Raw genomic sequence first — 26,670 nt, 5'->3', positions numbered from 1 at the left:
CAGCAGCTGTGTTGTTTATATTGCTGGTACTTGCCTGCTTCATCACAAATGCAGTGTAAAAATCCTTTAAAAATGGAAGATGGAGAGGAAGCCCACGAGCAGCAAGAGACTACCCTGACAGCCCAGGAAACACAGCATCTCCTTCCAAGGGCAACTCTTTACCAGGGGTCCAATAATCAATCATCAATTAAAGTTCTCATTGTTAGAAAGTGTGTCTGGGGGTGGGCGGGGTTTCCTCTTTATCTTTAGTATTATTTTATTTTCTTAAGCTGATAAAATTATGAGAGTTGGTACACTGGAGGACACTAGTGAGCTGTCCTCTGCCTCTGCAGGAATCATTATTGGGATAGAATATCACACATCAAACTGTGAAATCCCAAAAGCTGGGAGAAGGCTGCTGTGCAGTTGGACAGCAGCTGACTTCATACAGCCTTCACCTGCAGGCTCTGGTTTGCAGGGGTGTGCTGGGACAGCCCAGGAGAAAATCCACTTGCTCCAGCTTCCTCTCCCCTCTTCAGACACGAGGTGCAGCTCTCGAGCTGAAATCAGAATTATGTAATGGAGAGAGACAGAGTATGCTTATCAAAATGTCAAAAGTTATGAAACTATGAGACACCACAAGCTCTTTGAAGGGCCATGTCAGGATACAAAATTATTTTGATAAATTGAAAAACTGCTGCCGTGAATGGAATGCAAGTCCATAAGCACAAGAGCAGGCACAGGCATGGCACAAAACCAAGAGAAAAAAGGACTGACAGGCAGCAATTTCTCCAGTGGATGTTCTGTACATGGAAAGACAGAAAAGGTAATATGAATCAATAATATCCTACTCTTGCAATCACAGCAAACATCATACTTGGATGCATAAGCACAAATATTTCTCAAATATTTTTCACTTGTGTCCCTTTCAGCCGATGAAATGAGACAGTGTCCTTCAACTCTGTTTGGAGATTTAAGTATAAAAGCAACAGCATCTACTCCAAGCTTACATACTCTAAAGTGCAAAATGAGAAAATTTTTAATCAAAATAACTGAAGTTACCAGGAGTAAATTACATACATCTCTGTATTGGATGCAATTTTCTTACAAAGACAAGATTTGAAGAAAATAGCATCTAAAGAGGAGTGGATGAATCTTGGCATTCCAATGTGAAAGAATAAAGCACGAGCATCTAATGAGCAAGAGCAAAGGCTGAAATCATGGTGTACCCACCATGAAAGAGAGTGGGTTACAGGGGATCACACCAGGGCAACTTGACATGCCTCACGTAGATACATGGCAGCTGCTAAATTGCATTTGGGTAAATACAGATTGAACAACATCAAACACTCCCTAAGGTTTCTAAAGCCCTAGCACAGGTTATTTGGAGTATCTGCAGAGGTTTTAAAAGTTGGTGACTGGTTTTATGAATACTCCAGAAGCTCAGAGGAGGTAGTGGATGTGGTAGAAGGCTGGGGCAAGTTTGGCTTGGTTTTTGTGAGTGGGTTGAATTGGGGATACAGGAAAAGTTGTCGTGCTGCTGTCCCAAATGGACCATCCAACACATGAATGTTCCTGGCCCTGGGATGGAAAAACCTGCCTGCTCCTGTCTTCATCCTGTTCAGTCATTGTCTCCCTCCTGACTTCTAGGATTCACTAAAAAGCTTCTTCTTCATATCTGAAGAGGAAAAGGGAAGATGCCCTGCAGCATTCTCACTGTCCTCTCGGAGTTGTTCTTGTGGCTTCTTCACATGAGAAGAGAGCAGAGCCTGGTTTCCCAGGCAGCCTCCCAAACCCAGCATAAAATCTGCTCACAAATCTCTCCTGTGATGGTGCTGCCACCCCCTGAGGCCAGGATCCAGAGACACCCTGCTAAATAACACCCCACATGGCAGCCCAGCTCACGGTTTCCCTGATCCACAGCATGCCAGGCCAGCCAGCCTGCATCCCACATCCTGCACCCTACATCCCATATCCTGCATCCTGCATCATCCCACATCCTGCATCATGTCCTGCACCACAGATCTCCCATGGCTGCCCTGCTTCTGACCTGGAGAGCAGAGCTGAGGCTGCAACGGGGCTTCTGGAGCCACTGTGCCCCAGTGCCAGAGCCAGACAGATTTTTCCAGAACCTGATTCCTGGCAGCAATTCCCCACATCTACCTTTCCCCTCCCAGGTATTAGAGATCTGGTAATAATAAAAACACCTGGTTACATGGCATTGCTATGAAGGCAGTCAGGCTGCAGAGAGCTTTCCTCCTTCTTTCATCCTTCCCTACTTTTTGCAGAAAGGGTAGCTGTAAAGGTGATGGGCTGACCTTGGACTCTGTGATTCAGACCTGCAGATAACTATTGTAACAAGAGCTCCTGGTGGTGGCTGTACAACAAGAGTCAGTCTTGGTTTCAGTTAAAAACATTTTGGGTTTTTCTCATTGCTTGGTTTTCTGACAGCCGCAGGGCAAAGATGCCACCTACTCCTGCAGTTATCCCTCTCCCCACAGACTGTCTCTGGCCCTGTGCAGCCACATCCCGGTCACAGGAAGGTGTCTGTCTGTCTCAGTTCCGTGGTGGCACTTTTTTGGATGCTGCCAGGCATGTTGGAGGTGGCAGGACCAGCAGGGAGGGCAGCTGGCTCGCAGCACCAGGAATGCAGTCCCTGCACAGGACCCATGCTGCTTTCCAGGCAAATTTACTGTCAGATGGCACCAGCAATTTCCATCTAAACTCCACTGGGATTTTACACTGGAAGCAGCCTGTAAATTAAATAAGTATTGCAACATATTTGTCAGACAGCTGTATTAAATGCTTCCAGATATACATTCATCCCCGAGACATGTGTGGTCAGATGGGATCCAGGCAGCTTGCATTACTCTGCAACACTTGCTGGGCTCTTGCCATGATTTTCTCATCTATCATATGTTTGGAAGCTTGAAATGTTATTATTTTTTCTGGCATTACTGCTACATTTCATCTGTCAACACTATGTGCTGCAGGAACACACAGGGACAGATGGGCCTGGACTCTTCTTCCTATCTGAATAAACACAGGCACAACCTGGGAAAGCAGCTGCTGCAAGGTCAGCCTCTGGGGCAGAACACCCATTTGCCACCTAAATTTCACCTGCTTAGTAAACCACTTTTACTGCAATGAATTCCAACCATGTGAGCTAAATCAGTGAGGAAGATCCTCTCCTCCTTCTGATTAGGTGTCTAAAGTGAGTGGAGAAATCCCCAAGACCCAGAAAGCAAATTTCACAGCCTGCTGTGTCCATGGTTGTGGTATGGGATGGAAATTCTCCAGTGTAAGTGAATTGTTTCATGTTGATGGCCTGAACTGCCACCACGTGAACATCCACAGCACTAAGACAACCCTCCAGAGGCTCTCTGCAAATGTTTAACAGCTTTCCAAGTGTCCTTTAACACCCAACTGCAGTTTCACAGATCTCAAATGTTCAGAAGGTCAAGCCAAGCCCTGCCAGCCTCCCCAGACCACCGTGGCTATCAGAAAACCCTTGTACCTGCTTTTTCAGGCTGAGATCTTCTTCTGGAATCCTCCACCACCAGGGCTGTAGATTCTCTGCTAACAGATGGTTCTGGCCTTGTCCCAGGCCCTTACAATGATCAAGCCAATACTGCCCCATTTCACTTTCCTTCACTTGCAGCTCTGCAGCAACTTTGCCTTTTGAACTTTCATCGATTCCTCCTCAGCAAAACCCCCTGAGTTTTCTTTCCCAGGCTGTGAGTGTTCATGGTTTCTCTTGCTGTGAAACCTCTGAAATACATGAGAAAGGTTTTTCTCCCCCCTCTACCAGTGAAATATAGAATGCAGAGGCTGGAGGCTGGATTAAACCCAGGTTTGCTAACACCCAAAATCAGATTCTTGCTCCAAATCCCCACAAATGGGTTTAGCCAGTTTTCCCCCTATGTTCTCTCCATACTAGCTCAGCGCTTGACATCTCATGTGAAATTCAAGACAAACCATATCCCTTATCTTCACCTCAACAGAGTTTACTGGTTAATTTATAACTATAAGGAAGCCACTTTGGTAAAAATTGACCTTGTTCATTCGTCAAACTCACTCTCCAGGACTTTGTCAGCACTAAAAATTTCTGTATTGTTATAAAGGTTTCATCTAGAGCTGCACCAGAAACTCCATCCACCAGCCTGGCCCCTCTACCTCAGGGTTTGGGGGTATTTATGTGTTATTTTGTCAGGGATTGCTGACAGGTGCCAGCCAAATCCAGACTGGTCAGTCTGGTAATGATGTAGGTACCACAGGACATTCCAAACAGCTCCACTGGCGCTGAAGAAAGGCTCAGCCATCACACCTCCCTCTTTTCCTTGTGCAGACCTTGTGAGGGACCCAACTGTACAGCATCATAATATTTATGAATGTTCTGCAGGTGTTCACATGAGTTTGTCATGTCAGACTGGGTCCCTTATGCTCTGGCCATACCCAAAGCCCTCCCTAAGAGATGCCTAACTTGATTACAGCTTTCTGCCTCTTAAAGATCAGCTTTTAACTCTGCCCTGGACTTTCACACAGGTACAGCTGGCTCAGTATAAAAAGATACACTAATTTTCATGGAGATGGCCAAGTGTGTGAAAAGGTAGCACTGCTCAGTGTGGTGCCTACCAGGGATGTTCTCCAAGGCAATGACAATGAGCCTCAGATAAACAGTGGGGTTTTTTCAGCAAAATGAGCCTGCAAGCAGAAAATATGGGACATGGAATACTTTAGACTAAAAACTAAAGGGAAGTGCCCAAACATCAGAAGTCCTCTGTCTCAGAGATGTGTTACATTGAAAGGAAGCACTCACGAAGTTCAGCAGCCCCTGTGTTGTAGCCCATCAGACTATGAGCCTCCTCAGCTGATAACCCATTTGATCCTCATAATATCCCAAGACACAAATGGGACATTATTTCAGCCCATCTGGGGATCCTGCTTTTAACAATATGCATGGAAGTCACCCACACATGTCAGAGTTCCAGCCCCACTCTCCACCAACTCCACATTGCCATTCCAGGTTTCTGGGCTTATGGGATGAGAACCCAGGTAAGCAGCAGGATCTGCAGAGGGATTGCAAGGAGGGTTCTACCGGGGCCCCAACCAAGCACTGCATTGGAGAGGTAAATGCAGAGATGCAGAGCCCTTTTGGAGAAGGTGAGATGCCACATGGACAGAGGAAGGAGGGCTCACCAGGGCTGTAGAGGGAACATGGCCCTGCCATCACACCTCCCCATCATGTGCTCTCAACCTTGCTGCAGCTCACTTCCCTGCTCTGCAGCTTCTCCTCTCCTTGCCTCATCTACTGACCACGGTGATTCCTCTGGACAGCAGTTCTGTCTCCTGGCTTGTCCGTGGAAGGAGCCCCGGGGAGCAGGGCCACGTGCCTGGTGTGCTGCTGGAGGGATGCCCATTCTCTGGCTGGGTGATGCTGCAGGCACCCAGGGCACTGCTTTCACAGGTGCAGGTGGCTGACCCCATGCAGCCTCCTCACTAAGAAGAGGTGGCCCGTGTGTTCCTCACTTCCAGTGGGCAGATGAACACCTTCCACACCTGAACCCTCTGAGGACAGCACGGAGCTCAGCTAGAGCCCCAGCCTGCCTGCATCTCACCTCCTCCCTCCTCTGGCTTCATCCACCTGGGCGTGGAGGACTGAGGTGGGTGTGACAGCACTGCTGGGAGTTCAGCAAAAGCAGGAAATATTCAGAGGCTGGTTGTTCTCCAGGTTGCAGGGACAGGCTGCAGAAAGCAGGTCAAAGGGGGACTGGGCGCACAGGCTGCTGGCTGAGCTGACGCAATGTTTGCCCTGATGTTCCAGCAGCTATAAATTGCTGCCAACCTCACTTCACCAGGCTCAGCTCCTGCAGAGGAGGAGGGAGAGGATTTTTACCTGCACTGAGCTCCCCACCTGGCTCGGGTGTGAGAGGAGCAGGTGAGAACCAGGCAGGAGAAGGCAGTGTCCCGGCCCAGCATGGCATCTCTGCTGGACAACATAACCAGACCTTCTGCTGCCATCCTGCAGCTGTCTGTGCTGCTTGGTGTAACCTTTGTGCTGCTGAAGGTGCTCCAGTTCTACTGGGAGAGGAAGAAGCTCACCAAAGCTCTGGAGGCATTCCCTGGCCCCCCAAAACACTGGTTCTATGGCCACAATCACCTGGTAAGGAGTAGCTAGGCTCAGCCAGGGTGGGTTTGTCCCAGCTGTGCAAGGCATCAGTCAGGATGGAGAAGGACTGGATGGGGTGGGGGTGTGCTCTGCTCCTGTCTCTTCCTACAGAAGAGAACTTCTGCACAGGGAGTGCCAAGGGTTCTGCAGGGCAGGAGGAAAGGGTGCTGGATATGTGATGTGCATCATTTGGCGAAAAAAAGGGTCATACTCTTTTCAATCATGCTGTTAAACAAAGAGTCATGAGACTTCCATAAAGTTATTTAAATATGAGCAATCATAATTAATGTCTCTTAGCTACATTAAACCTTCTGTCTTACCCTATAGCTGCTGAAGAAGACATGGCCACAAAAGCAGGGTGTTTTAATGCAGCCATTTTCATCATGCTATAGTGCAGGGGCTTTGCTTTCACACTGCATGCCCACCTTGCACTGCTGAAACTGGGAAACAGGGGTGTGGCAGCCTTGATCCTCCTGGCCTGTCCATCAGACATCCTGGCATTGCCCATGCCAGCTGCAGCTCCCAAGTGCAACACAGAACTGCTCCAAGCCCAGGCCATCCTAAGGTGTCTCAGCTGCCACCAGCCCAGCTAGGGACTCTCCATGGAGCTGTCTTGTGCTGCAGGGATTTGGTGGCTCAGGCAGATTTGCCTCTTGTGCACGGTCCCTTTGCAATGCTCATTCTCTCTTTCACTTGCAGCATAAAAGCCCCTGTGTGGCAAGTCCACCCACTCTTCCTTCACTTCCCAACAGACAACTTCTGCTCTCCCTGGCATGCCCCTCTTTTTCTAACTTTATTAATCCCTGATTAACTCTCATTGCAGTTAAAATCTGAAACTTTTCTGCAACAATTAGTGACATGGGGAGAAGAATATCCCTATGCCTTTCCCAGATGGTTTGGACCAATCCTGCCTACTGTAATTATTCACCATCCTGAATATGCCAAAATCATACTTGGCCGAGCAGGTGAGTCTCTGCCTCCAGTTATGAGAAGTCTTTGACACTTTCCTACCAAGAAAATACTGGGGAGCTTTCCTGGAGTTATCCCCTCTGCCAGCTTCCTTCACAGCTGTTGCAATTCTTCTTTTGCTCCTCCTCACAAACTCCCAGGCTGCCTCAGGTTTCATGGAGCAGTGTGTATTCCTCTGCAAAACAGAGACCAGGTGCCTGTTCCTTCAGTTTCCTGGCAGTTCCCACTTTGAGGGTCACCTGTCTTACTGTCTTCTATGGCTTCTACTACCATAGTATTTGTACTTCCCAGTAAACCCAGTAAAAAGTGTGAGCTGCCATGGCAATGGCTCTCAGAAGACATCTTAAGTCTTCACCTCTGCTGCCTTCTGTGCATCATATGAGTGGTACATACATGGCCTTTCCCAGTGACTCCCATCCATTGTTCTCATTTTTGAAATTTGCCATGGTTGTTTCTTTTCCACACACATTTTCTTGTCATAACTTTCTCTGTTTTTTCAAGTCCGCTGCAGTCATAATTGTAGACAATCACTTTTAAACTTTACCTCTGGTGGTACAGTATTTCAGGAATTTAAATCAGATTAATTATATCATGTGATTTAGGGGGCAAAATCTAATGCAAATTTATCCTGAATTTTCTCTTTGGTTGTGTTGAATTCATCAGTTATTCATACATTTCTAATATTTGTCCTGTTCTACAGATCCCAAGGCTAGTGCACTCTACAAACTCCTAGTTCCCTGGATTGGTAAGCCAAAAGCAGTAGTAAGGCTGTCAGAGCTGTGATCAGAGCCTGCAGGAACTGATTGTGCCTTTGCTCTTTGTGCTTCAGGGAATGGACTGCTGATTTTGGAAGGAAGCAAATGGTCCCAGCACAGGAAGATGCTCACCCCAGCCTTTCACTACGATGTGCTGAAACCTTACGTGACCCTGATGTCAGATTCAGTCAAAGTGATGCTGGTAAGAACCCCCACTCCTGCTACTTTTACCTTTCAGGCATGAAACAGTGAAAATAAAAAATGAGGAAGAGAAAGAAACGGCACTTAGAGAGTTTCTACTTTCACTGATTTTTTGGAGTAGTTTTGAAGTACGAAAATTGCTCTTCTCACCTTCCTTTGGACATTCCACTTATTCTTTCTCTTTGTTTGCCAATAAAATCAACCACTGTAAGAATTTCCTTTCAAACCCTCATGAGTATCCATTCATATCTGGGAAAATAAATGTTCAGAGAGTTAGATTAAGTTCATTGAATATATCGGGAGCTAGGGCCTCTGCTTCCAGAAGAGAAAGCAATTAGCAGTGTGGATCTGGGAAGAAGGTCAGGAAAATACGCCTGACCACAGAATGTGGTCTGTCTCTCCTTACCCTGGCTCTTCTTCTAGGATAAATGGGACAAGAGGATCACAGAGAGGAGGTCAGTGGAGCTCTTTCAGGATGTCAGCTTGATGACACTAGACAGCATCATGAAATGTGCCTTCAGCTTTAATTCCAACTGTCAGACTCAGAGGTCAGTGCCTGAGTTTCCAAACCCTGGGAAAGCGAGTGCTCCTGTTTCACCACTCATTTTGCCAACACCAGCTTTGCCCTCGGTCTCCTTACAGCAACTCCCACTATTATATTAAAGCTGTTTATGACCTGAGCTACCTCCTGAGTGATAGGATCCGGAATTTGTCCCTCAAGGATGTCTTCTACAACTTCACTGGCAGTGGCCGCGCGTTTCAGGATGCCTGCAAGCTAGCCCATGCCCACACAGGTATTCCTGCCCCTTTCTCCCAGCCCCGTCTCCCAGCTGAACCTCTCTGCCACTTGCCCCTGGAGTGGCTCAGAGTGGGGTTGCAGCATGGACTGGCCAGAGGGTTACACCTTAAACAGAGTCCAGGCTGATGACTGAGCAGTCAAACACATGAGGGTACTCTGGAGGGACAGGATGCACAGAACTGATCTCTCCTCTGTGCAGATCAGGTAATAAAAGAAAGAAAGATGTTGCTCTCCAATGAGAAGGAGCTTGAAAAGATCCAAAAGAAGAAGCGCCTGGATTTTCTGGACATTCTTCTTTGTAGCAAGGTAAATGTTTGAGATGATTGCACCAAATGCCAAAGAACAGAACTGTGCAGCACCGAGGGTGCATCAGCACAAGAAGGGGAGCATAAGAGACACCAAATCATACAAGTCCTTTGGGTATAAAAATAAAAGATCTTGGGAATGACATGCTCTCCTCTTTCTAAGGATGAGAATGGCGTTGGGCTGTCCGATGAGGACCTGCGTGCTGAGGTGGACACCTTCATGTTTGAGGGTCACGATACTGTGGCCAGTGGGCTCTCCTGGCTCCTCTACTGCATGTCACTGCAACCTGAGCACCAGCAGCGGTGCAGGGAGGAGATCCAGGGCATCCTGGGGGACAGAGACACCATTGAGTGGTGAGCTAGGACTTCTTACTCCTTTATCTTGAACTCTTTTAATTTACCCTTGAAGGCCTTGGACTTAGTTCCTCCCAACATTCTCCTCCATCAATTGGAGAGAGAAGGATTTGATGGGTGGACTGTTCAGTGGCTGAGGAATTGTTTGGAAGGTGGCATCCAGTGGGTGGTGGCCAATTGTCCAGATCAGTGACAAGTGGTTTCCCTTGGGGGTCTGTACTGGGACAGAACAGTAACACCTTTATCAATGACATAGACAAAGGGATTGAGTGCATCCTCAGCAAGTTTTCTTTCAGGGAGGATCTTGGGAAGATGACCTACACCACCATGTGCATCAAAGAGAGCTTACGCCTGTTCCCACCTGCTGCTGGCGTGTCCCGAGAGCTCTCCAAACCTGTGACATTTCCTGATGGACGCAGCTTGCCAGCAGGTCTGTTGAGTTTGTCCATCCTTCATGCTGCTGTCCGTGACCAGGGGGGGTTCCTTGCTCTGTGTGGAGGAGCTGGAGGGTCTCCCAGACTCCCTTCTCTCTCCTGTAGCTATACGGAGCTACCACAGCTTGCTGCCACAGTGAGCCTGGAAAGGGTCCAAGGATGTGCTCCAGAGCTCAGAGGGGACTTGTGGAGTGTTGTTCCTGGCCAAGTGAAGGTGACACACTGATAGACAAAAAGGGACCCAGCTCTGAGGTCTTTGTTTTTGATGTGTGAGGTTTTCAGGAGACCCCTGCCAGATCTCCTGCAGAGCCCAGGGAGGGAGAGCATCCCAAAAACACCTCCCCTGCATTTTCACTCTGAGCTGTCATGAGCTTTTTCTCACTTTTCTTTTGCAGGCTGCCAGGTTTCATTGAGCATATTTGCTATTCACAGGAACCAGGATGTGTGGGAGGACCCTGAGGTATTTCACCTTGATAACAAGAAAGGGAGGATGGTCTCTGAGCCCAGACATCCATTCCCCTTGGAGAAGGCAGCCTGTGCCTGCCTTCTGTGTTGTTTTTTTTTTTTTTTCCCTCCTTGTCATTCCAACAGTCCACATCTAAATACAAAATTCAATCCAGTTACCAAACACCCCAAAGACTTTGAACATGACAAAGGGCTGGGAAAAGATGTTCAATAGTCTCTCTTTGTGCACGGTGACACAGAGATGCTCTGGCTGCTTTCAGCTGCCCTTCACTCACTTAGAATCGTATGAGAAGTCCCAAGCCCCACAGGATAACGTGTGATTTGAAGGTGAAATTTTAGGGGCTTCAAGAAATAACTGGAAAGGTTGAAGAAGGCTGCATAGCTGCCTCTCTCCAGGCTGTCTGGAGAGCAAGGGTCAGACATCTCTGGAATGGAGGGACCCTGGCTTGATCCTTGCTGCCCTGGATGAGAAAACACCTGCAGGCATCTTGGGCATTGTAGTGGGTGACCTGGTTATGTCCAAGGGGAAAATCCACTCAGTGGCTTTGTAGAGAGATGACTGTCATCTGTAGCTGCCCCAGGAAGAGCAGAGGCCATATCCAGCCCTTACCTGGGCACCAGGGAAGGACCTGGTGCTGCTCAGATCACACCAAACACTGACCAGATGGCCTTTGTTGCTCCCACAGGTTTATGATCCCCTGAGGTTTTCTCCAGAGAAGTCAGCACAGAGGCACTCCCACGCTTTCCTGCCTTTCTCTGCTGGATCCAGGTGGGAGATCCTTTATCCCTCTCCTTCCTCTCAGGCTGCCTTGCATGTGAGACCAAGCTCAGATGTGAGCTCCTAAGGCTAATCCTCCCTCAGTCTCCACAAGCCAAGCTGGCTTGGCCAACTCAAGCAGGCTTTCCGTAACAGGATCTCCTATTACAGCATCTCCTGTAATAGGATTTCCATGCTCCATCAGCTCTGTGGTCACTGTAGGATTTCACACATTTTTTCCTGAGGCTTTGTGGAGAGGTTTACATTTCCTGTTGCCTGTGTTGGGAACACCACCCCCTTGTTTAGGGGTGACTCCCAGAGTGCCTCAAAGCCAAGGGGGCCAAGTCTCCAGGGGTCCCACACTGTATCAGTAGACAGATGTAGGATACTGAGGTCTCAGTAGCTTGCAAGAGGATCACCTCACAGAGCCAGAAATAACCTTTTGGAGGTGTCTGGCCTTTTAGCTGGCTCCTGGCTGCACTTCCCAGTGAAGTAAGCCCCTGTTCTCTCAATCTCATCTCTTTCTTCAATGTTTAATAATAAACTAACAGCAATATCCCCCCACAGAGCTGGGTGCTTCAAGGGCTTACTAGATAAGCTGTGGTGTCATCCTCACAGCAGCTGGAGGTGCCCCAGCTCTCACATGGGCTGAGTCCAGCTCAGGGTGGCTGGGGACAAAGGCAACAATCAGAGCACGTGTCCCCTCCCTGCAGGAACTGCATTGGGCAGCAGTTTGCCATGAATGAGTTGAAGGTGGCCCTGGCCTTGATCCTGCGGCGCTTCGAGCTCTACCCAGACCCATCCAGGCTTCCCATAATGATACCACAGATCGTCCTCAGGTCCAGCAGTGGGATACACCTGCATTTGAAGAAGATTTTCTGATCCCACAGGGTACCGTGGCAGGGGGGCAAGAGGTCTCCCAAGGGACACCTCCACTCAGAGGTTTAGGAGGGGATCACCACACAGACCCACAGTGGACCTCTCCCACATTGAACCCTGTCCTACCATCACCCAGAGGGGCTTGCTGAGCCCACAAACACCAAGCCCAGCAGCTTCAGTTCCCCTCCTGGCAAGGGGAGCAGCACTGCTAAGGGGGTTCCACAGTATTGCTGTGGCTCCTTCACCTCCAGGGGCACCCTCCATGTCCTGCTCATCTCCTCATCTCCTCATCTCCAACCTGCCCTCACACACTCCCTGACAGGACTTCTGTCACCTGCCTGTAGATTTGTCCCATTGTCAGTTCCCCACTAGGCTTGGCAGTGAACAACACCCAGCAGGGTTTGCAGGGATGCTGAAAGCCTGGGCACTGCCCCAGCACAGCCCCTGCCCTGTCTCCTGCCTGGGTGTGCCCTCCTGCAGCCTTCCTGCATCACCCACACCACCCTCCCAACAATTCCTGCTCTGGGGCTGGCACTGTGCCCACCATTATGGAGATGAATGCTTTTGGTTCTTTTCTGCCCCAGCTCTGAGCTTCCTTGAGCTGAGGGTGCTCAGGAGCCAGCACAGAAAATGCCACCAGCTAACCTGAGGAAGCACTTGGCACACTGGAAACAGCGTGTGATCAGCATTGTTCTGCTCTCTGAAATGAAAATAAAGTCTTGTGGGGGTGATCTCCAAGCATGCCTTTGGCTTTCTTTGCATTTGGGGGTCCATCAGGGTGCAAGAGGAGTCCCAGCAGGCCAGAGGCAAGGCTGTGCCCAAGGGTGCAGTGCTGTCAGTGTTTTCTCAAGCCACAAGCACTGTTTCCATGCACCCTGTTGAGCCTGTTTCCATAGATCCCACACCATCCATCACCTCTCCTGTGACTCCGGGCGCTTCAGAGGTAAGGAAACAACTGAAATGATGTGTGGTCAAACAAAGCAAACCAGAAATACACACTGCACACACAAAAGGGCTGGTGGTGAGAACAAAGTCAGCTTGCAAAATAAAACAACAGATGTGAGTCTGCCTCAAACCCTGTCCTGCAGAGGCTGAGAACTGACTGCTCAGTTCCAGGGTGGCCTGCCCAAGGGGTGCAGGCGAGCACTGGCCCTGGCATTGGGCTTGTTGTGGGGGTAGAGGGAGCCTTTCCCCAGCACCAGTCCAGGGGGACCATCTGGGTGAGCTGCAGGTCCAAGGTGTGAAATGGATCAGTAGGTGGCAGTGGGGGACACAGAAAAATCCTCCCTGGTCCCTGGTAAAACCCCCGGGCTTGGCAGGCAGCACAGCCAAGCCCATCAAGGCAGAGGATGTGTTCTGTCCCTGGGGACACCCCTGTCCCCACCTCAGCAGAGCAGCCACTCTGTCAGAGTCCCCCCGTGTGTCTGGGCATTACCCAAAGCCCAGGAGAAGTTTGTCACTGCGAGGGCCTGGGCACTCAGCAGGCAGCAGGGGAAACTCAGGCACCAAGGCCTGCCTGCATGTGTGCCATGCCACCGTGACAGCCTTCACCCCCAGCACTGGCATCCCCAGAATCACTGCAGGCACCAACATATCCAAACCATGTCTGTCTGCCTGTCTGTCCACCTGAGCAGCTCTCTGCTGCTGGCCAGGTCAGGACAGTCAAACCTGAGCAGCTGACTGAACTCCTGCAGCCCTCCTGCTCCTCATCTCTGCTGCCTGCCTCATCCTCAGTTGGAGAAACAAAATTCTCCTCGGGCTGGATCCAGACCTTTGTTTTGGCTGTGTGGCTACCAAAAGGGGCAGGGATGCTGAGATTAACCAGCAAGGTGCAGCTTGTGTTTATTTTGCAAGGCATCTGAAGACCAAGTTCTTCTCCCAGCCCTCCCCGTCTCACCCACAGAAGGAGGCAGGGTGCAGGTTGTGCAGATGCCAGTGCCACCTCCCTGGCACCGCTGGTGGACTCAGGTCTGAAGGGCCAGACTCCTGCTGCCCTCCTCCCCAGCTCCAGCACTGCCTTCAGAGGGCAGTGGTTTAAAAACACCTTTTTGCTATTGAAAAATCCTATTTGTCAGACATTTCAGCCACCCATCTGGGAAGAGGCAAACCACCTTGAAGCTCTGCTCCTCTGCTCTCCAGCAGGTGGTCCAAGAAATGAGCTTTGGGTGCCCTTGGACAAAAATAGCCATCCCAGTCTCCTTGGTGGTGGGCTCCAAAAGTAACCTGGTGGCACTTAGAGGTGTCACTACAGCATCTTCTGGTTTGGGAATGAGGGATAGGACCCTCAGCTGCTGCCCGCTCCTTGGACTGCAGAGTGCCCTGTGTTTTGGGGCCTATTCACTGCCATGTCCAAAGTTGCCCATTTGGTTTCCAAAAGTCCTTCTGAAAGCTAGATTGTGAATGGCCAGCCCCAACCACTTCCAGCAGAGACTTTCTCCAGGGAAACTGCTCTTGGTAGTCTGCTTGGGAAAGAGAGGTGAAACTGCTGACATTTTTGATGCAAAAAATGGATTGCTATTCCAGGCAGCTATGACAGTTATTGAGGTAAGCAGAGCCAAACACTTTAAAATCTCTTCCTGTTAAGAATCATGCTTAAACCAGGTTTGCAGACTGAAGGGCCAAAGCTTTTGAGGGCAGGTCTCGCAGCACTGACACACTGTGAAGCCCTAATGCAGCAGCAACCAGGAGAAAACTCTTCCAGTTTTCAGCTTAGCCAGGTCAAACTGAGCAGCACAAGCATCCCCCCCACCTTCAAACGGTGGCAGTTTCTGGACAGCAGCTTGCTCAAGATAACCTCCTCTGCCAAGCCAGCACCAGACGGTTGGGAGAGCAGCCCTGGAGCTGCGTGAGGAGCCGGGCAGCAGGCAGCGACACAGATCTAATCGCCCGCGCATTTGCCCCGAATATCTCCCTGGCAGGCAGTGACATTTCTGCGCTGTCTCAGCTCGCTCCTCTGTCACCATGGCTACAGCAGCCGCCAATCCAGGGCGAGCCCTTCCCGAGTACCAACAAACCCCCTGGGAGATGCTCCGAGAGCCAGCCCCTTTGGCACGGAGACACCTCGGGGACCCCGGGACAATCCATAGCACCAAAAATTTCCCTTTTCCTTTTTTCCCTCCTCCTTTTCATTTTCTCTTTTTCTTTTCCTTTTTTTATTTTTTTTCTTTTTGAAGCACAAACAATGGAGCTAAAAGGTTGGGTATCAGGCCGATAATCATGAATGACGTGTCGTTATTACACACCACACATTCATTATCTCCCACTCCAGCCATGTCACAGGCGGCTGGAGGAGGGCAGATAACGGGGTGCCTTCATGCAGATGGCTTATTATCAGGATGTTCCAGGAGGGGCTTTAAGACAGTTAGTGATGCTGTTTGCCAGTTAAAGATTAGAGACCCCAGAGAATAATTAACAATCCCAAAACCCAGTTTTTCTGCTGGATTCTTCAGCTTTCTCCCCCCTCCCCCATTCTCTTTAATCTATTCACTCTAGCAGGTGTAATAAAGTGATAAGGACAGGCTCCGGGGATGTTTGTTTGGCTACTACGGGTGTATAAACCAACAATGGATGATATTTTTCTTCTGGCTTTCAGGGGCTTGAATCGAGACCAAAAACTTTGCAGCCCCCTTGCCCACACACAGCCACCCCTCCATGCTGTGCTCCTGGCTTCCACCTGGGTGGCTGGGGCTTCTTCCCCACCCAAAGGACCACGGGGTGGGACAGGCTCCCTTTTTTCCTCTGGAGATCCAAATCACACCTCCTGGGTGTCAAGGTGCCCAGCTCCAGGATATAAACCCCAGGTTTGCTCAGGTGCAGGGATAGAGCTGCTCCAGCAGCAGTTTACCTGAATACAGCAAATCTGTAATTAAACTACCTTGGGATAATTTATGTCATAGGAGTCCACCTGCCCAAACTGCTTCAGTTACAGCTGGAACAGACACATCTCAAACCTTTGTAGCTAAAGAGCCTCAGGAGAGATCAGGGAAGCATCAGAGTAAGGGTGGCTTTCAACAAGATATCTCATTATCTGGGGTTCCAAGAGATGGGTTGCACCCTCCTAGGTCACAAAGAAAAGTTGTGATACACCTTGTAACAAAGTGGGGGTGCAAAAAATCCCACTCTGAATATCTTTTGCCCCAAAGGAGACCATCCTGTCTGCAGCAGAGCACAACCCTGGACATCTTCCTGAAGCCCAAGGCTTCAGAGATAATGGCATTATGGAATGGGGGGTAGGATGGAGAACTCGTGGTATCCCTACCCTTCACTGGTGGGCGTGGGGAGGCTTGTGAAGGACACCTTCATCCCCCTTGTGCTGTGTGGAGAGAGGTGTTGGGGAGGATTTGGCCCTCAGGCAAGTTGGCTTAGGGCCCTTCAGAGAGGTCTCTGGGGCTGTGGGAGGTGCTCCTCACCTGGGGGGTCTCAGGTAGAGCCTGGACTCTGGAGGACATTCCCCAGCTCATGGGGGCCATGTGGAAGGCACGAGCTCTGGCGCACCAGAAGTTGTCTTCCCAATCACGCTCATCCTGCCAGGGAGGGATGAGACAGCATTGTGCTTTAAAGAGCATCCCGACCCTATCAGCAAGAGATGAGATATCCTAATTATGGCAGTACAGACGAGGATCTGGGCTGTATCAGCCAGTACAGAAAGGTAAACAAGAAATATAACAATGGACCCTTAACACTCATTAGCTGTGTCAGATAATACCTCACTTTTCTCCCTTTGGGGCTTAAAATCTAATTAAGATTTTCCAACAATAAATTTCATTTATGCTCGCTCCCTTTTGTTCTTTTTAGGATCACACCGAGAAGCATCTGTGAGCGACTGCACAGCTTGAGGGAAGGCAGCTTCAGTCAGCCTCAGCTTGGGCTTCACCCAGACAAGGGAAACTGAGGCAGGACAGCACCCTGGACAGTGCAGAGGCGACAGCCTGCTAGGACATAGCACTGGCTCCTGCACAGGGTTCTTTCTCGAGGGAAGTGAACTCCAAAGGGGCACTGGCTGTGATAAAAGCAAGCAGGGAAGCTCCTGGGCAAGCCCAGCAGTGAAGTCTTGTCCTTGCTCCGACTTACAGCCATGGCAGGGTTCTTTGGGAAAGGGACATTGAGATCCTCTGAGCACACCTGCACTCCAAACCCACATCCAGGCATTGCAGGGTGAGCAGCTCGGGCATCTGTCACACATTCACTGTGTACACAGGGCAGGGAATGAACTCCTGTTGTTACTTATTATAAGGATGACATTGTTATGACATCTTCTTTTGCAACTGAGAGGTAAAAAATTAATGGGCTCCCTTCTTCTTGCCACACCCCCAGCCCAAGTGCTGACAGGGCAGGAACGGGCAATGACTAATCCTTAAACCCTGCTGAGTGCAGCAGTACCACTGAACCTTGAGGAGCTTGGCTTTCTCCAAACCCACGTGATGTTTGGCACCTGTGAGAGGAAAGTCAGGGGAGCAGCATCCATCTGGGGCACAAGTGGGATGCTCCAGGACCCAGCCTGGGGCTGGCACAGCCTCCAGCTACCCAAGGGAGGGTGGAAGATGGAAACAGTTCTGATGTGATGCTGGGGATGCAGCCATCCTGCCTTCACACCTGAGGGCTTGACCTCTCTAACCCTTCTGCCTGATTTCTTCTACTGCCATCCGATTTCTCAATGGGAGCTGTGATTTCTCAATGTCAAGGCTTTGGGGGCATTTTCAAAATACTCACCTACCTCAGGCTCTAGGGAAAATGCCTTTTGAGGTGGGGCACCTCTTACTGGAAGACACCTGCCTGAATTTTTGTGTCTCCACTTGCTAGGGACATCAACAGCTTCAGCTGTGGGAAGTGCACAACAGAGCCCTAGAAACACCTCGCTCCCAGGGGATGTCAAAAATGCCCTCTTATAATCCTCCCACCCCAGTGCTACTCCAGCTGGGCTGCCCTTGGTTGCAGAGTCTTTCTTCACTGGTCAGGAAGAGGATCCTTCATGCCACTGGAGTAACTCATGCTCCAGGAATGGCCAAAGCATCTGAGGTCTCTCATTTCAATCTTCAAATGCCACAGCTTGGAAACGCTCGTTGTTCCCATGGTGGCCCTGGCACTGCCCCCAGCACAGCAAAAGGCAGACCCTGGTTAATGAGCAGCCTGGCAGGAGCAGGTTGCACTATGGCCAGCTGCCCCAGGATAGCCAGCACTGGCCAGAGTAGCCCCCGGCCACTTCCTGGCAGCATTGATCAATGACTGCCATGGACAGCCTCCAGCCTGGAAATGGCTCCCAGCTGTAGGGCTGCACATTGGGGTCAGTGGGATTCAGGGAGTGCTGCCTCTCACCCATTAAGCAGCACTGAGAAGTGCAGGATTATTTCTGTGGCTCAGGAACCCCACCTGGCAAATGGAGGGGAATGATGCTCTCACTTCCCTGTAAGTCCCTTTGAGGCTCTGGGGCAGTCCAAATGCTGAGCATTCCCTGATGTCCTTCATTCTCCCAACTGCCTGAAGGCTGGGAGAGCTGTGAGATGCCAGAAAGTCCTTTGGCTGATTAGCAGAACGACCCTCTTTGCTGTCATAGGCAACAATTCTCTTTATTGCTCACCGGGAAGATATGTACAGAGGGGGAGGTTTGTTCTGACATTAAAATGCGTGGTGTAGGTCATAAAAAGGAGGTTGAACTGGGGAGAAAAGAGCAGGTTTTCCATCAGCAGCTCCCTGGAGGGCAGCTGGGAGGGTGGAGATGTCCCAGGCACCCAGAAGCATCCCCTCTGTGTCTTGAACAGGTCAACACCCTCCTGGGACTTGGGACACCAACCTGGTGACCACCAGGCAGGAGAGGTGGCACCTCCAGACCTCTCCAGGGGACAAATGCCCGTGTGGACACCAGCCCCAGAGGGACAAGAGCATGTCCCACAGGTGGAAAAGGAGAAGATCAGGAGGTGGTGGTGCTGTGGAGAGGCCAGGGCCCCTCAGTCCCAGGGGGTGCCAGGGCAGAGGGGCTCTGTGGAAACGCCCATCACAGCAGTGGGAAGCGGATCCAGGGCGAGAGGAGGGCGGCACAGGTGGGAGCTGCTACATGGCCGTGGTGATCACCTTCTCCTCGGGCTCCACAGGGTTCTCATAGGCATGCTGGTTCTCTTTGGACCTGCACCAAGAGGGACAAGTGCAATGCTGAGCTCAGTCCCAGCAAGACCAGCATCCCCAAAGCCACCACTGGCATCCTGACCTTGCTGGTGCTAGCTGTGCACTGAGTGAGGGGTGAGAGGGGGACCACAGGAGGGGTGACCCTGAAAGGACCAGAGCCAAGAGTGGGGTGGGAACTGCTCTAATTGTTAGTGAGGGCTGTTTTGGCTGCCACCATCCATGTGGTGACTGGTGGTCACTTTTGGTGGTTTCCTCTGTTGGAAAGCTGTGACGTAGCATAAGAAAAATGTGGCATGGCAGGTTGTGAGGTGGTGGATGGATTGTGGGGCTCAGCTGCAGGGATAGGGAGAGATGAGGGAGAAGGGGATATTCCCTCTCTGCCTTGGGCTTAGACCCTGGAAAAGTTAAAAGCCCCAAAAATAGGTGCATGGGATGTGTATGACCCTGCGTGGGCAAGACCACAGCTCTGCATGTCTGAGCTGTGCCCAGGGGAACAGAACAGAGCCTGGGAGCCATGGGGAAGAAGTCCAAGCAGGTCCTTCACCTGAAGTCAGCTGCAGCTGATACGTATCTCCCTTCACGGCCATTGGATGTGACAGCATCTGGCTTGTCCTCCACACTCACCACGTTCTCAGCATTTTCCCTGGAGGGAGAGAAGAGAGGAGTTTGGACTGAGCAGCAAAGGGGAGCAGCCCCTTACTGGTGATGACACCACAGAGACAATAAACGACCTGGATGTGATTCTGTGCTTGCACACCCTGCTCAGCCTCCTTCCCAGCAGGACAAGGGCAAGGAGAAACACCCTCACTGCAGGTTTGCAGAGGCTGTGCCAAGGGCCAGCCCCTGTCTCCGCAGCCGTGACTCCCAGCACCCTGCTGGCAGACAGCAGGACTCATTGTCAATACCTGGGATTGTTTCCTCCTGCTAACTGGTTTTTCCAGTCTACTTCTGTGTAATCTGTTGCAAAATAGTCCCTGTGGATCCCGATGGACACAGAGAGAGCTGTCAAGGCTCCACTAGTGCCTCAGCCCTGGCGCAGGAGAGCTGTCCTTGTGCACATCCATGTGAGCAAAGCCGAGCTGCTCTCTCTCAAAAGTGAGCCTGGATTGCTTAGAGAAAGAGCCACTGGGCAGGGAAGGGGTGTTTGGAGCCAGACTCCAAAGGCTGGGCTCTGGAGTGAGCCTGTAGCCTGAACAGCACTGGGGGATTTAGCAGCAGAGGGTGGGTGCAGGTCCACCCTGCATGCACGGCCCTGCCTCCTCCAGCACTTGCCCAAGGGCAATTTCAGAGGCTTTTCCAAGGAACAGCCTGGCATAAACAGGCAGTGGCTCGAGCTGATAGCTGCTGTCACAGTGACAGCACAGAGCTGGCAGGGCTCCAGACTGCCACTCTTCTGAAGAAAGGCCAAATTAATTAAAACAAGGCACCTTCCCTCCTCAAGCCCTCCTCAGCATCCTCTGCCTCCAGGCTAGGAAAAGGCAGCCAGGCACAAGCAGCAGTGGGAAACACCATCCCTGCCTGCCACTCCATGGGCTGGGGGTTCCTTCAGTTTGAGGACATAGGTTCCTCCTTGGGAAACAAAGACTGCAGTGGCAAATCAGACCATAAAAATAAATAAATAAATAAATAAATATATATATATACATACACACACACACACACACACACACACGTTGTATCATGCATTGGCCCAGAATGCATCCCAAAGGGACCTGCTTAAAATGCCTCTGGGGCTAAAGCTGACCTGCTGATGCTCAGAGTGTAAGCCAGCTGCCCACCTCCCCAGCCTGGAGAGACTGCAGGAACATTCAGGTTCACTAAAGCAATCCCACTAGTGCAGAGGATCTGGGAAACAGATGTGGGTGCTTTTGGTCTTCATCCCCTGCTGCCTTTGGGCTCAGGTTCAAGACCAGGTTACTGCAACTTAGCCAGTTGGCCTTGCTCAGCTGAGCAGGAGCAGCAGCCTGTGACTCTGCTTGGCCAGCATCAGGCAGGAGTTAACCCATCCCACAGATGAAAAAAGATGAAAAAAGACACCACATTTGCCTGTGCCTTGGGCTCCAGGTGGAGGGTACTGTCAGTGCCACTACCTTTCTTTTCGCCCAGCTCCTCTCAGTGTGTTCTCACAACTTGGCTCTGTCTGCTTTGCCAAAAAAAGCTGGATCAGGCTTATTATCCCATGGATATAAGGCACATGGGAGCTGCACCCCCAAAAGCCACAGAAAACCAGGCTGGGCCAGGTCCCTGAACATGTTCCCATGTGACCCAGACACGATGCTGTGGCTTTGCCATTTCCAGCAGAATGCTTTCTTTTCTCATGGCAGCATTTGTATGGTGCAAGCTCCCACCTGGCAATCAGTAACAGGGATCAGAGACCAGGCCAGGGACAAGAGGACAGGGAGATGAGGACAGGGAGTCTTTGCTCCCCCGGCCCATCTCCCGGCACAGCAAGCACGGTGTTCCCGATGCTGGCACATGCACAGAGGCTGCTGGAAGGGACACGTGCAGCTCAGCCCAGCTCAGAGCCACCTCCCACACTTACACTTTATCCTTACACCAGAACCTGTTGACCACAAAGGCGATGGCCACCAGGACTAGAAACACAACCACTGCGATGACACCCTGCGACCACGGCTGGAGGCTGCCCCGGGCTGCAGGGAGAGAACAGGACAGGGTTAGAAATTCATCCTCAGGCTTTATCTGCCCAGCTCCTCCCATCCAGCTTCAGCAAGGTCCAGATGAGAGCTTGATCCTGCAAATCCAAGCAGAACGTTGGTGTGGGTTCAGGCAGGCTCACCTGGGGGATAGCAATGAAATAAAGTACAATTAACACAGTTTCTGCTGGTGTTTGCATGTGGGGTGTGGTGCCTGGCAGCTTTGGGGCCCCATATCCACATACAAATACATAACCATGCACCTTGGGGGGCTGGTGACCCTGTGATGGGGGAGAAAAGCCTGGGGCACATGGAGGAAGGGAGTGAAGGAGAATGTTTGTTAAATGAAGGAAGGCAGAGGGGTTTCAGCAAACTGCTTATTCTGTGTCCCCAGATGCCACAGACATCATTCCTGGGATATTTTCCAAATACTGACTGGTAAAATAAGGACTCTGTAACCGGGTGAGTGTAAGATTGGGTTGCCACTCCCACAGCAAAAAGTTGCCATTGTGGATTTTGGTAAAGTGCACCATCCAACAAGTTTCCAGAGCAGCAAATGATTTATGACAGAAATTGAAGGCTGAGGCATTCAGACGGAATAACCTCAGCACAAAGAACAGGTGGGGCTGGCGGGGGCCCAAGCAGCATTGGGGTGGAGGGGAGGGAGCTGGCTGGGATAGCCCATTTTCCCCCGGGATGGAACAGACTGACAGGTTCATTTTTCTCTATCCAGACCTAAGCAGGAATCCAGCCACGGGTGGGAAGGCTGTGAGACACATTCCTGGATGTGGGCAGGATGCAAGGGCAGGCAGTGAGAAGAGGAAACCTTGTCCCAGCCCTTGCTGGGATGGCTGCTCCTTGCGTCCCCCTGGATTTTGAACAATGGAGCATTCAAAGTAGTCAAACCCATCCTTAAGTGCCATCACGTCAGCACTAAAGGACACCTTGTCCATACAGCCTTTGAGATTTAATTACTATTTACTCAGAACCAACTTTCCTCACCTGCTGATCAAAACACCAACCCCTGCACATACCCTGGTCCCTCTGCAGGGGCAGCTGGGGCAGGTGGAGGGTGACACCTGCCAGCCCCAGCCTCAGCCTCAGGACACAGACCCAGACCCAGCCAGGGATACCTGCAAGGCTGAGCTGCCCCAGGATGAGCAGTGGATACTTCAGTCTCCCTCAGGAACTTGACACTGAACACTTCCTCTATCTCACAGGAGACAACCCTCTGCTATAAACAGAAAATAATCTTTACTAGCAGTAGTAAGAGTAGGCTGCGTGCTCCACACGTGCCAACTCCTAACCCACTGATGGCTTCACACTGGCTCTGCTGCTAACAGCTCTCCTCCCTCTCATTTTGGGGAGAGAGACTGTCCTTTCGTAGCATCCCCAGCTACTGGAGTCTTTACTGCAAGAGACTTTTAAATAAAAAATAATAACTAAAACAACAGCAAACCTCAACCCCCAAAACACAGCTCTTTTTTTCCTCTTGGAAGTGAAATCAGCCTGGCCAGCTGACTGACCAGCAGTGCCAGTCTGGAAAGCAGTGGCACTGCTGGCTAGGGGCTGTGAGTACAGCCCTGAGTAGCATCTCTCAGCCCCCTCTACCCACAAAGACATTTTCAGTGTTTCTGCAAGGTCCCGGGGCAGAAACTCAAGCAGGAGGAGCTCAGACGGAAATTCCCTCTTGTATCAGTGTGTTTCCACTGAAACACCATTGTATCAGCAAACTGCTGCTGGTGGCAGCCAGGGGTGGTGGCAGTGGGGAAGAGCAGGGTCAGTGCCCTCCTGTCCTACCTGGTGGTCAAGGATGCTCCAGCCCTGCTGCCCACCACCCCTGTGAGTGCAGCCCCAAACACACCTATTGCCTCCTGGCTGAATTTTGGCTTGATCTGCATCCTCCCTCACCCTGCCCTTGGCTGCTGGCCACATTTATTTATTCGTTGTAGTTTATTTTTCCTGCCAGACCCAGGGTTTCCAGCAGGGGGGGAATGGTCAGGTCCAGCCCTTCGTGAGGTTCCTGCTGGGGTTAAGGGAGTTCAAGGGCAACCAGGGAATGAAGTCAGCAATGACTTAAACTGCCAAATTTGCATCTCGTGATCTTCCAGGAAAGGAGGGGGGAAGAAAAGGGGTAGCAGACCTCCTTGGAGCAAGCATGCTCAGGAGGTACTGGATGGTTTTGCCAGTGAAATCTCACTCCTGTGGCTGCTTCCACCAGATTCCTGCGCATCCAAAGCCAAAAGGGAAAACACCAAACCAAAATCAAGGGTTTCTGGCTTTGAGAGATGGTGTAGGGCCTGGCTGCAGGGGGGAGATAAGGATGGTAAGGGAATGGCAAATGTCTCTGCATTGGGCTGAAATACCCGCTGGGAAACTTGCACGGGCATAAGAAAGGAGGAATGGGGATCAGGCAGGAGCAAGAGCTTGATAGGATCTATTCAGCGAGTAAATATTTGGGTCCCAGCCCTCGGGGCAGTGCCTGGCTGCAGTCCCACCAGCACACCTTGCTATCCTGCCAGGGGTGATGGCTGAAAGGATGAGTCTCTGTGGAAACAGAACTGTGTTCCTGGAAAAATGCTTCACCGGGGATGCCCCTCCTGGGCCAGCCTGTCCCTCGGGCTCTGCCCCCTCCTCTCTGTGTTTCCCCGTGGTAATGATGGGGTTTTCCCCCACAAACAAGATCTCTGAAGCCAAGCTACGCCTGTGGAATCTGCAGCCCTGGCAGATGCGTCTCCTCACATCTGCAGCTACAATCCAGACCAAGGGAAGTGCCGGTGCCAAAACAAGCTTGTGCACTTGTTGCAATTCCACTTCCACATTCAACAGCTAATTTGAAGACACAGACCTGCTTTTTAATCCATCTTCTCTGAGTGTTTGGAAAGCTTTGGCTGGTCTGTCTTTTCTGCTGCCTAAGGAAGCTGTGCCAGGCTCTGAATCCACATTAAAGGATTTTTTTTTTTTTTACTCTTTCCAAGCAAAACTTTCAACCCTGCTGACAATGGACACTCCAGACTGTTAAATCCTCAGCAAGCTGGTAAACAAACACAGGAAGAGCGGTCAGGGCTGGGGCATCAGGAGGAGAAAGGGGGAGGGAATTTTCCGGGACTTTGGCAGCACCAGATGAGTTTTAATTACTCCTCATTATTTCTAGAACTAGAGAAGCCCTTAGTGATTTTCCTAAAAATAATACCCTAGCATAGGAAGTTTCCCTGTTAAGTCTTTGGGAAGAGGAGGTCAATTTGCTGAGGAAAATATTTGCTCCCTCTCCTCAGCAATGATCAAAATTACAGATTAACAGGAGGATCAGAGAGCTCAGGGAGCAATCCAGAGCAACACTTGCTCAAGGATAAGAGTGAGAAAAAAGAAAGAAAAAAAAAAGCCTTAAGAAAACAGATTACTCATCTCAGTGCACAGTCCTGCCAGAGGTAAAGCAGAGCAGTTTATCTCTGTGCAAGCACCTCAGATAAACCTCAGGTGGCAGTTCTGCAAAACAGGTAGAAAGTCTCTATATCCTGGCTCCAGCAAAACCCCACGGACACTCACCCATCCAGAGCTAAGCTCAGGCAGGAGCAGGGATGAATTTTCCCTTCTGAAGACGCTCTAGCACTGTTGTCCCTTGTCCCCCAGCAGCAGCTCCCACCTGCCGGGAGCTCGCTGCCTTTCCCTGCCTCTGTTTGCCGGGATGTCAGGCCCTTACCTTGCTGGCAGAAGGCAGCTGGCAGCTGCAGGAGCAGCCCCAGGAGCAGCAGGCAGCGGGCGGGCATGGTGGCAGCGGGGCCGGGGCTGCGCACGGAGAGCCGGGCACGGAGAGCCGGGCAGGCAGAGAGGGGCACGGAGTGCAGGGCACGGAGAGAGGGGCACGGAGAGCCGGGCAGGGAGAGAGGGGCACGGAGAGCCGGTCACGGAGAGCCGGGCACGGAGAGCCGGGCAGGCAGAGAGGGGCACGGAGTGCAGGGCACGGAGAGAGGGGCACGGAGAGCCGGTCACGGAGAGCCGGGCAGGGAGAGCCGGGCAGGGAGAGCCGGGCAGGCAGAGAGGGGCACGGAGAGCCGGGGCAGGGAGAGAGGGGCAGGGAGAGCCGGGCAGGGACAGCCAGGCACGGAGAGCGGGGCAGGGAGAGCCGGGCAGGGAGAGCGGGGCAGGGAGAGCGGGGCACGGCGCCCTGCCGCAGGAATGAGCGCCTGGTCAATTATCAAACGCCCGAAGGAGGAAGGCCAATGCTCTCACCTGGTTATTCAAATCCTGCTGCGGGAAGGAGGTGCCTCTTCTCCTGGTCCCGCCGAAGCCGGAGGGGAATTTGGGGTGCGGTGACTTGAACCTGACAGTCCCCTTAGGTAGAGCGTGGGAGGCAACTCAGGCACAAAACATATGCATCGGCCCAGGAGGGAAAAAACGAGACCAAGATGGGTGAAACTCTTCCCCAGTGAAGAGGAGCGTAGTGTCCCCCAGGTCCCCTCCCCACTGGAGGAGAGCAGGGGGTGCCCAGCAATGCCCCAGATCTGACATTCCTTTCCACCCTGGGGGACCCCCACTCACTTCCCTGCTTTTTCTTCTCAACAAGTGTCACTAATAACCCAGAAAAACACATTTGTGACTCTAAAACATCCAATTAATAGACAAAACTCCGTGCTGGGTACTGCCTCTCACCTCCCACACCTTGTTTAATGGTGACACTATTAAGCAGATCAGACCCAGCCTTCATTTCATTGAGTCATCAGGGCTGTCCCCAAAATTTCTTCAATACCAGAAGAGGTAGAAACAGCCAAAGAGCTGCAGCAGGCCTCAAGGCTTGCTCTTCACAAAAGCTGCACAGATGCTGCAGGACAGAGAA

General features: G+C 51.2%; 2 protein-coding genes across 3 annotated transcripts; one reads left to right on the top strand and one right to left on the bottom strand.

Moving 5' to 3' along the window:
* Positions 1-5,766: 5,766 nt before the first annotated feature.
* LOC132330976 (cytochrome P450 4A10-like) lies at positions 5,767-12,804 on the top strand. 2 transcript variants are annotated; one of them, XM_059853875.1, is made up of 12 exons: positions 5,767-6,142; positions 6,972-7,113; positions 7,818-7,862; positions 7,947-8,074; positions 8,497-8,621; positions 8,716-8,867; positions 9,072-9,178; positions 9,341-9,531; positions 9,828-9,961; positions 10,361-10,425; positions 11,117-11,199; positions 11,901-12,804. In XM_059853875.1, exons 1-12 carry the CDS (start codon positions 5,957-5,959, stop codon positions 12,067-12,069), a joined length of 1,527 nt encoding a protein of 508 aa, XP_059709858.1. In that variant the 5' UTR covers positions 5,767-5,956; the 3' UTR covers positions 12,070-12,804. The 2 variants fall into 2 exon arrangements, 1 of the variants encoding a protein (XP_059709858.1); XR_009487479.1 differs by lacking the exon at positions 10,361-10,425 and having other exon boundaries at positions 11,901-11,967.
* Positions 12,805-18,603: 5,799 nt separating this feature from the next.
* Positions 18,604-25,855, bottom strand: PDZK1IP1 (PDZK1 interacting protein 1). The gene is made up of 4 exons (XM_059853874.1): positions 25,537-25,855; positions 21,725-21,833; positions 19,727-19,825; positions 18,604-19,183 (listed from the first exon to the last, which is right to left on the bottom strand). The coding sequence occupies exons 1-4, from the start codon at positions 25,601-25,603 to the stop codon at positions 19,111-19,113; spliced, it is 348 nt and encodes a 115-aa protein (XP_059709857.1). The 5' UTR covers positions 25,604-25,855; the 3' UTR covers positions 18,604-19,110.
* Between the last annotated feature and the right edge of the window lie 815 nt (positions 25,856-26,670).

Source organism: Haemorhous mexicanus, chromosome 9, assembly GCF_027477595.1.
Source record: "Haemorhous mexicanus isolate bHaeMex1 chromosome 9, bHaeMex1.pri, whole genome shotgun sequence".
Classification (NCBI taxonomy): domain Eukaryota; kingdom Metazoa; phylum Chordata; class Aves; order Passeriformes; family Fringillidae; genus Haemorhous; species Haemorhous mexicanus.
Note: the sequence above shows the minus strand (reverse complement) of the source record. Positions and strands in the feature narration are given on the sequence as shown.

What these genes read in the sequence shown, in the direction of transcription:
- LOC132330976 (XM_059853875.1), top strand. Translation starts at nt 5,957, where the DNA reads ATGGCATCTCTGCTGGACAACATAACCAGACCTTCTGCTGCCATCCTG. An exon ending in ACTCCTAGTTCCCTGGATTG is followed by an intron (nt 7,863 to 7,946) that starts GTAAGCCAAAAG and finishes TTTGTGCTTCAG; the next exon opens with GGAATGGACTGCTGATTTTG. An exon ending in ATGTGTGGGAGGACCCTGAG is followed by an intron (nt 10,426 to 11,116) that starts GTATTTCACCTT and finishes TTGCTCCCACAG; the next exon opens with GTTTATGATCCCCTGAGGTT.
- PDZK1IP1 (XM_059853874.1), bottom strand. Translation starts at nt 25,603, where the DNA reads ATGCCCGCCCGCTGCCTGCTGCTCCTGGGGCTGCTCCTGCAGCTGCCA. An exon ending in AGCTGCCTTCTGCCAGCAAG is followed by an intron (nt 21,834 to 25,536) that starts GTAAGGGCCTGA and finishes CTCTCCCTGCAG; the next exon opens with CCCGGGGCAGCCTCCAGCCG. An exon ending in TTCTGGTGTAAGGATAAAGT is followed by an intron (nt 19,826 to 21,724) that starts GTAAGTGTGGGA and finishes CTCTCCCTCCAG; the next exon opens with GGAAAATGCTGAGAACGTGG.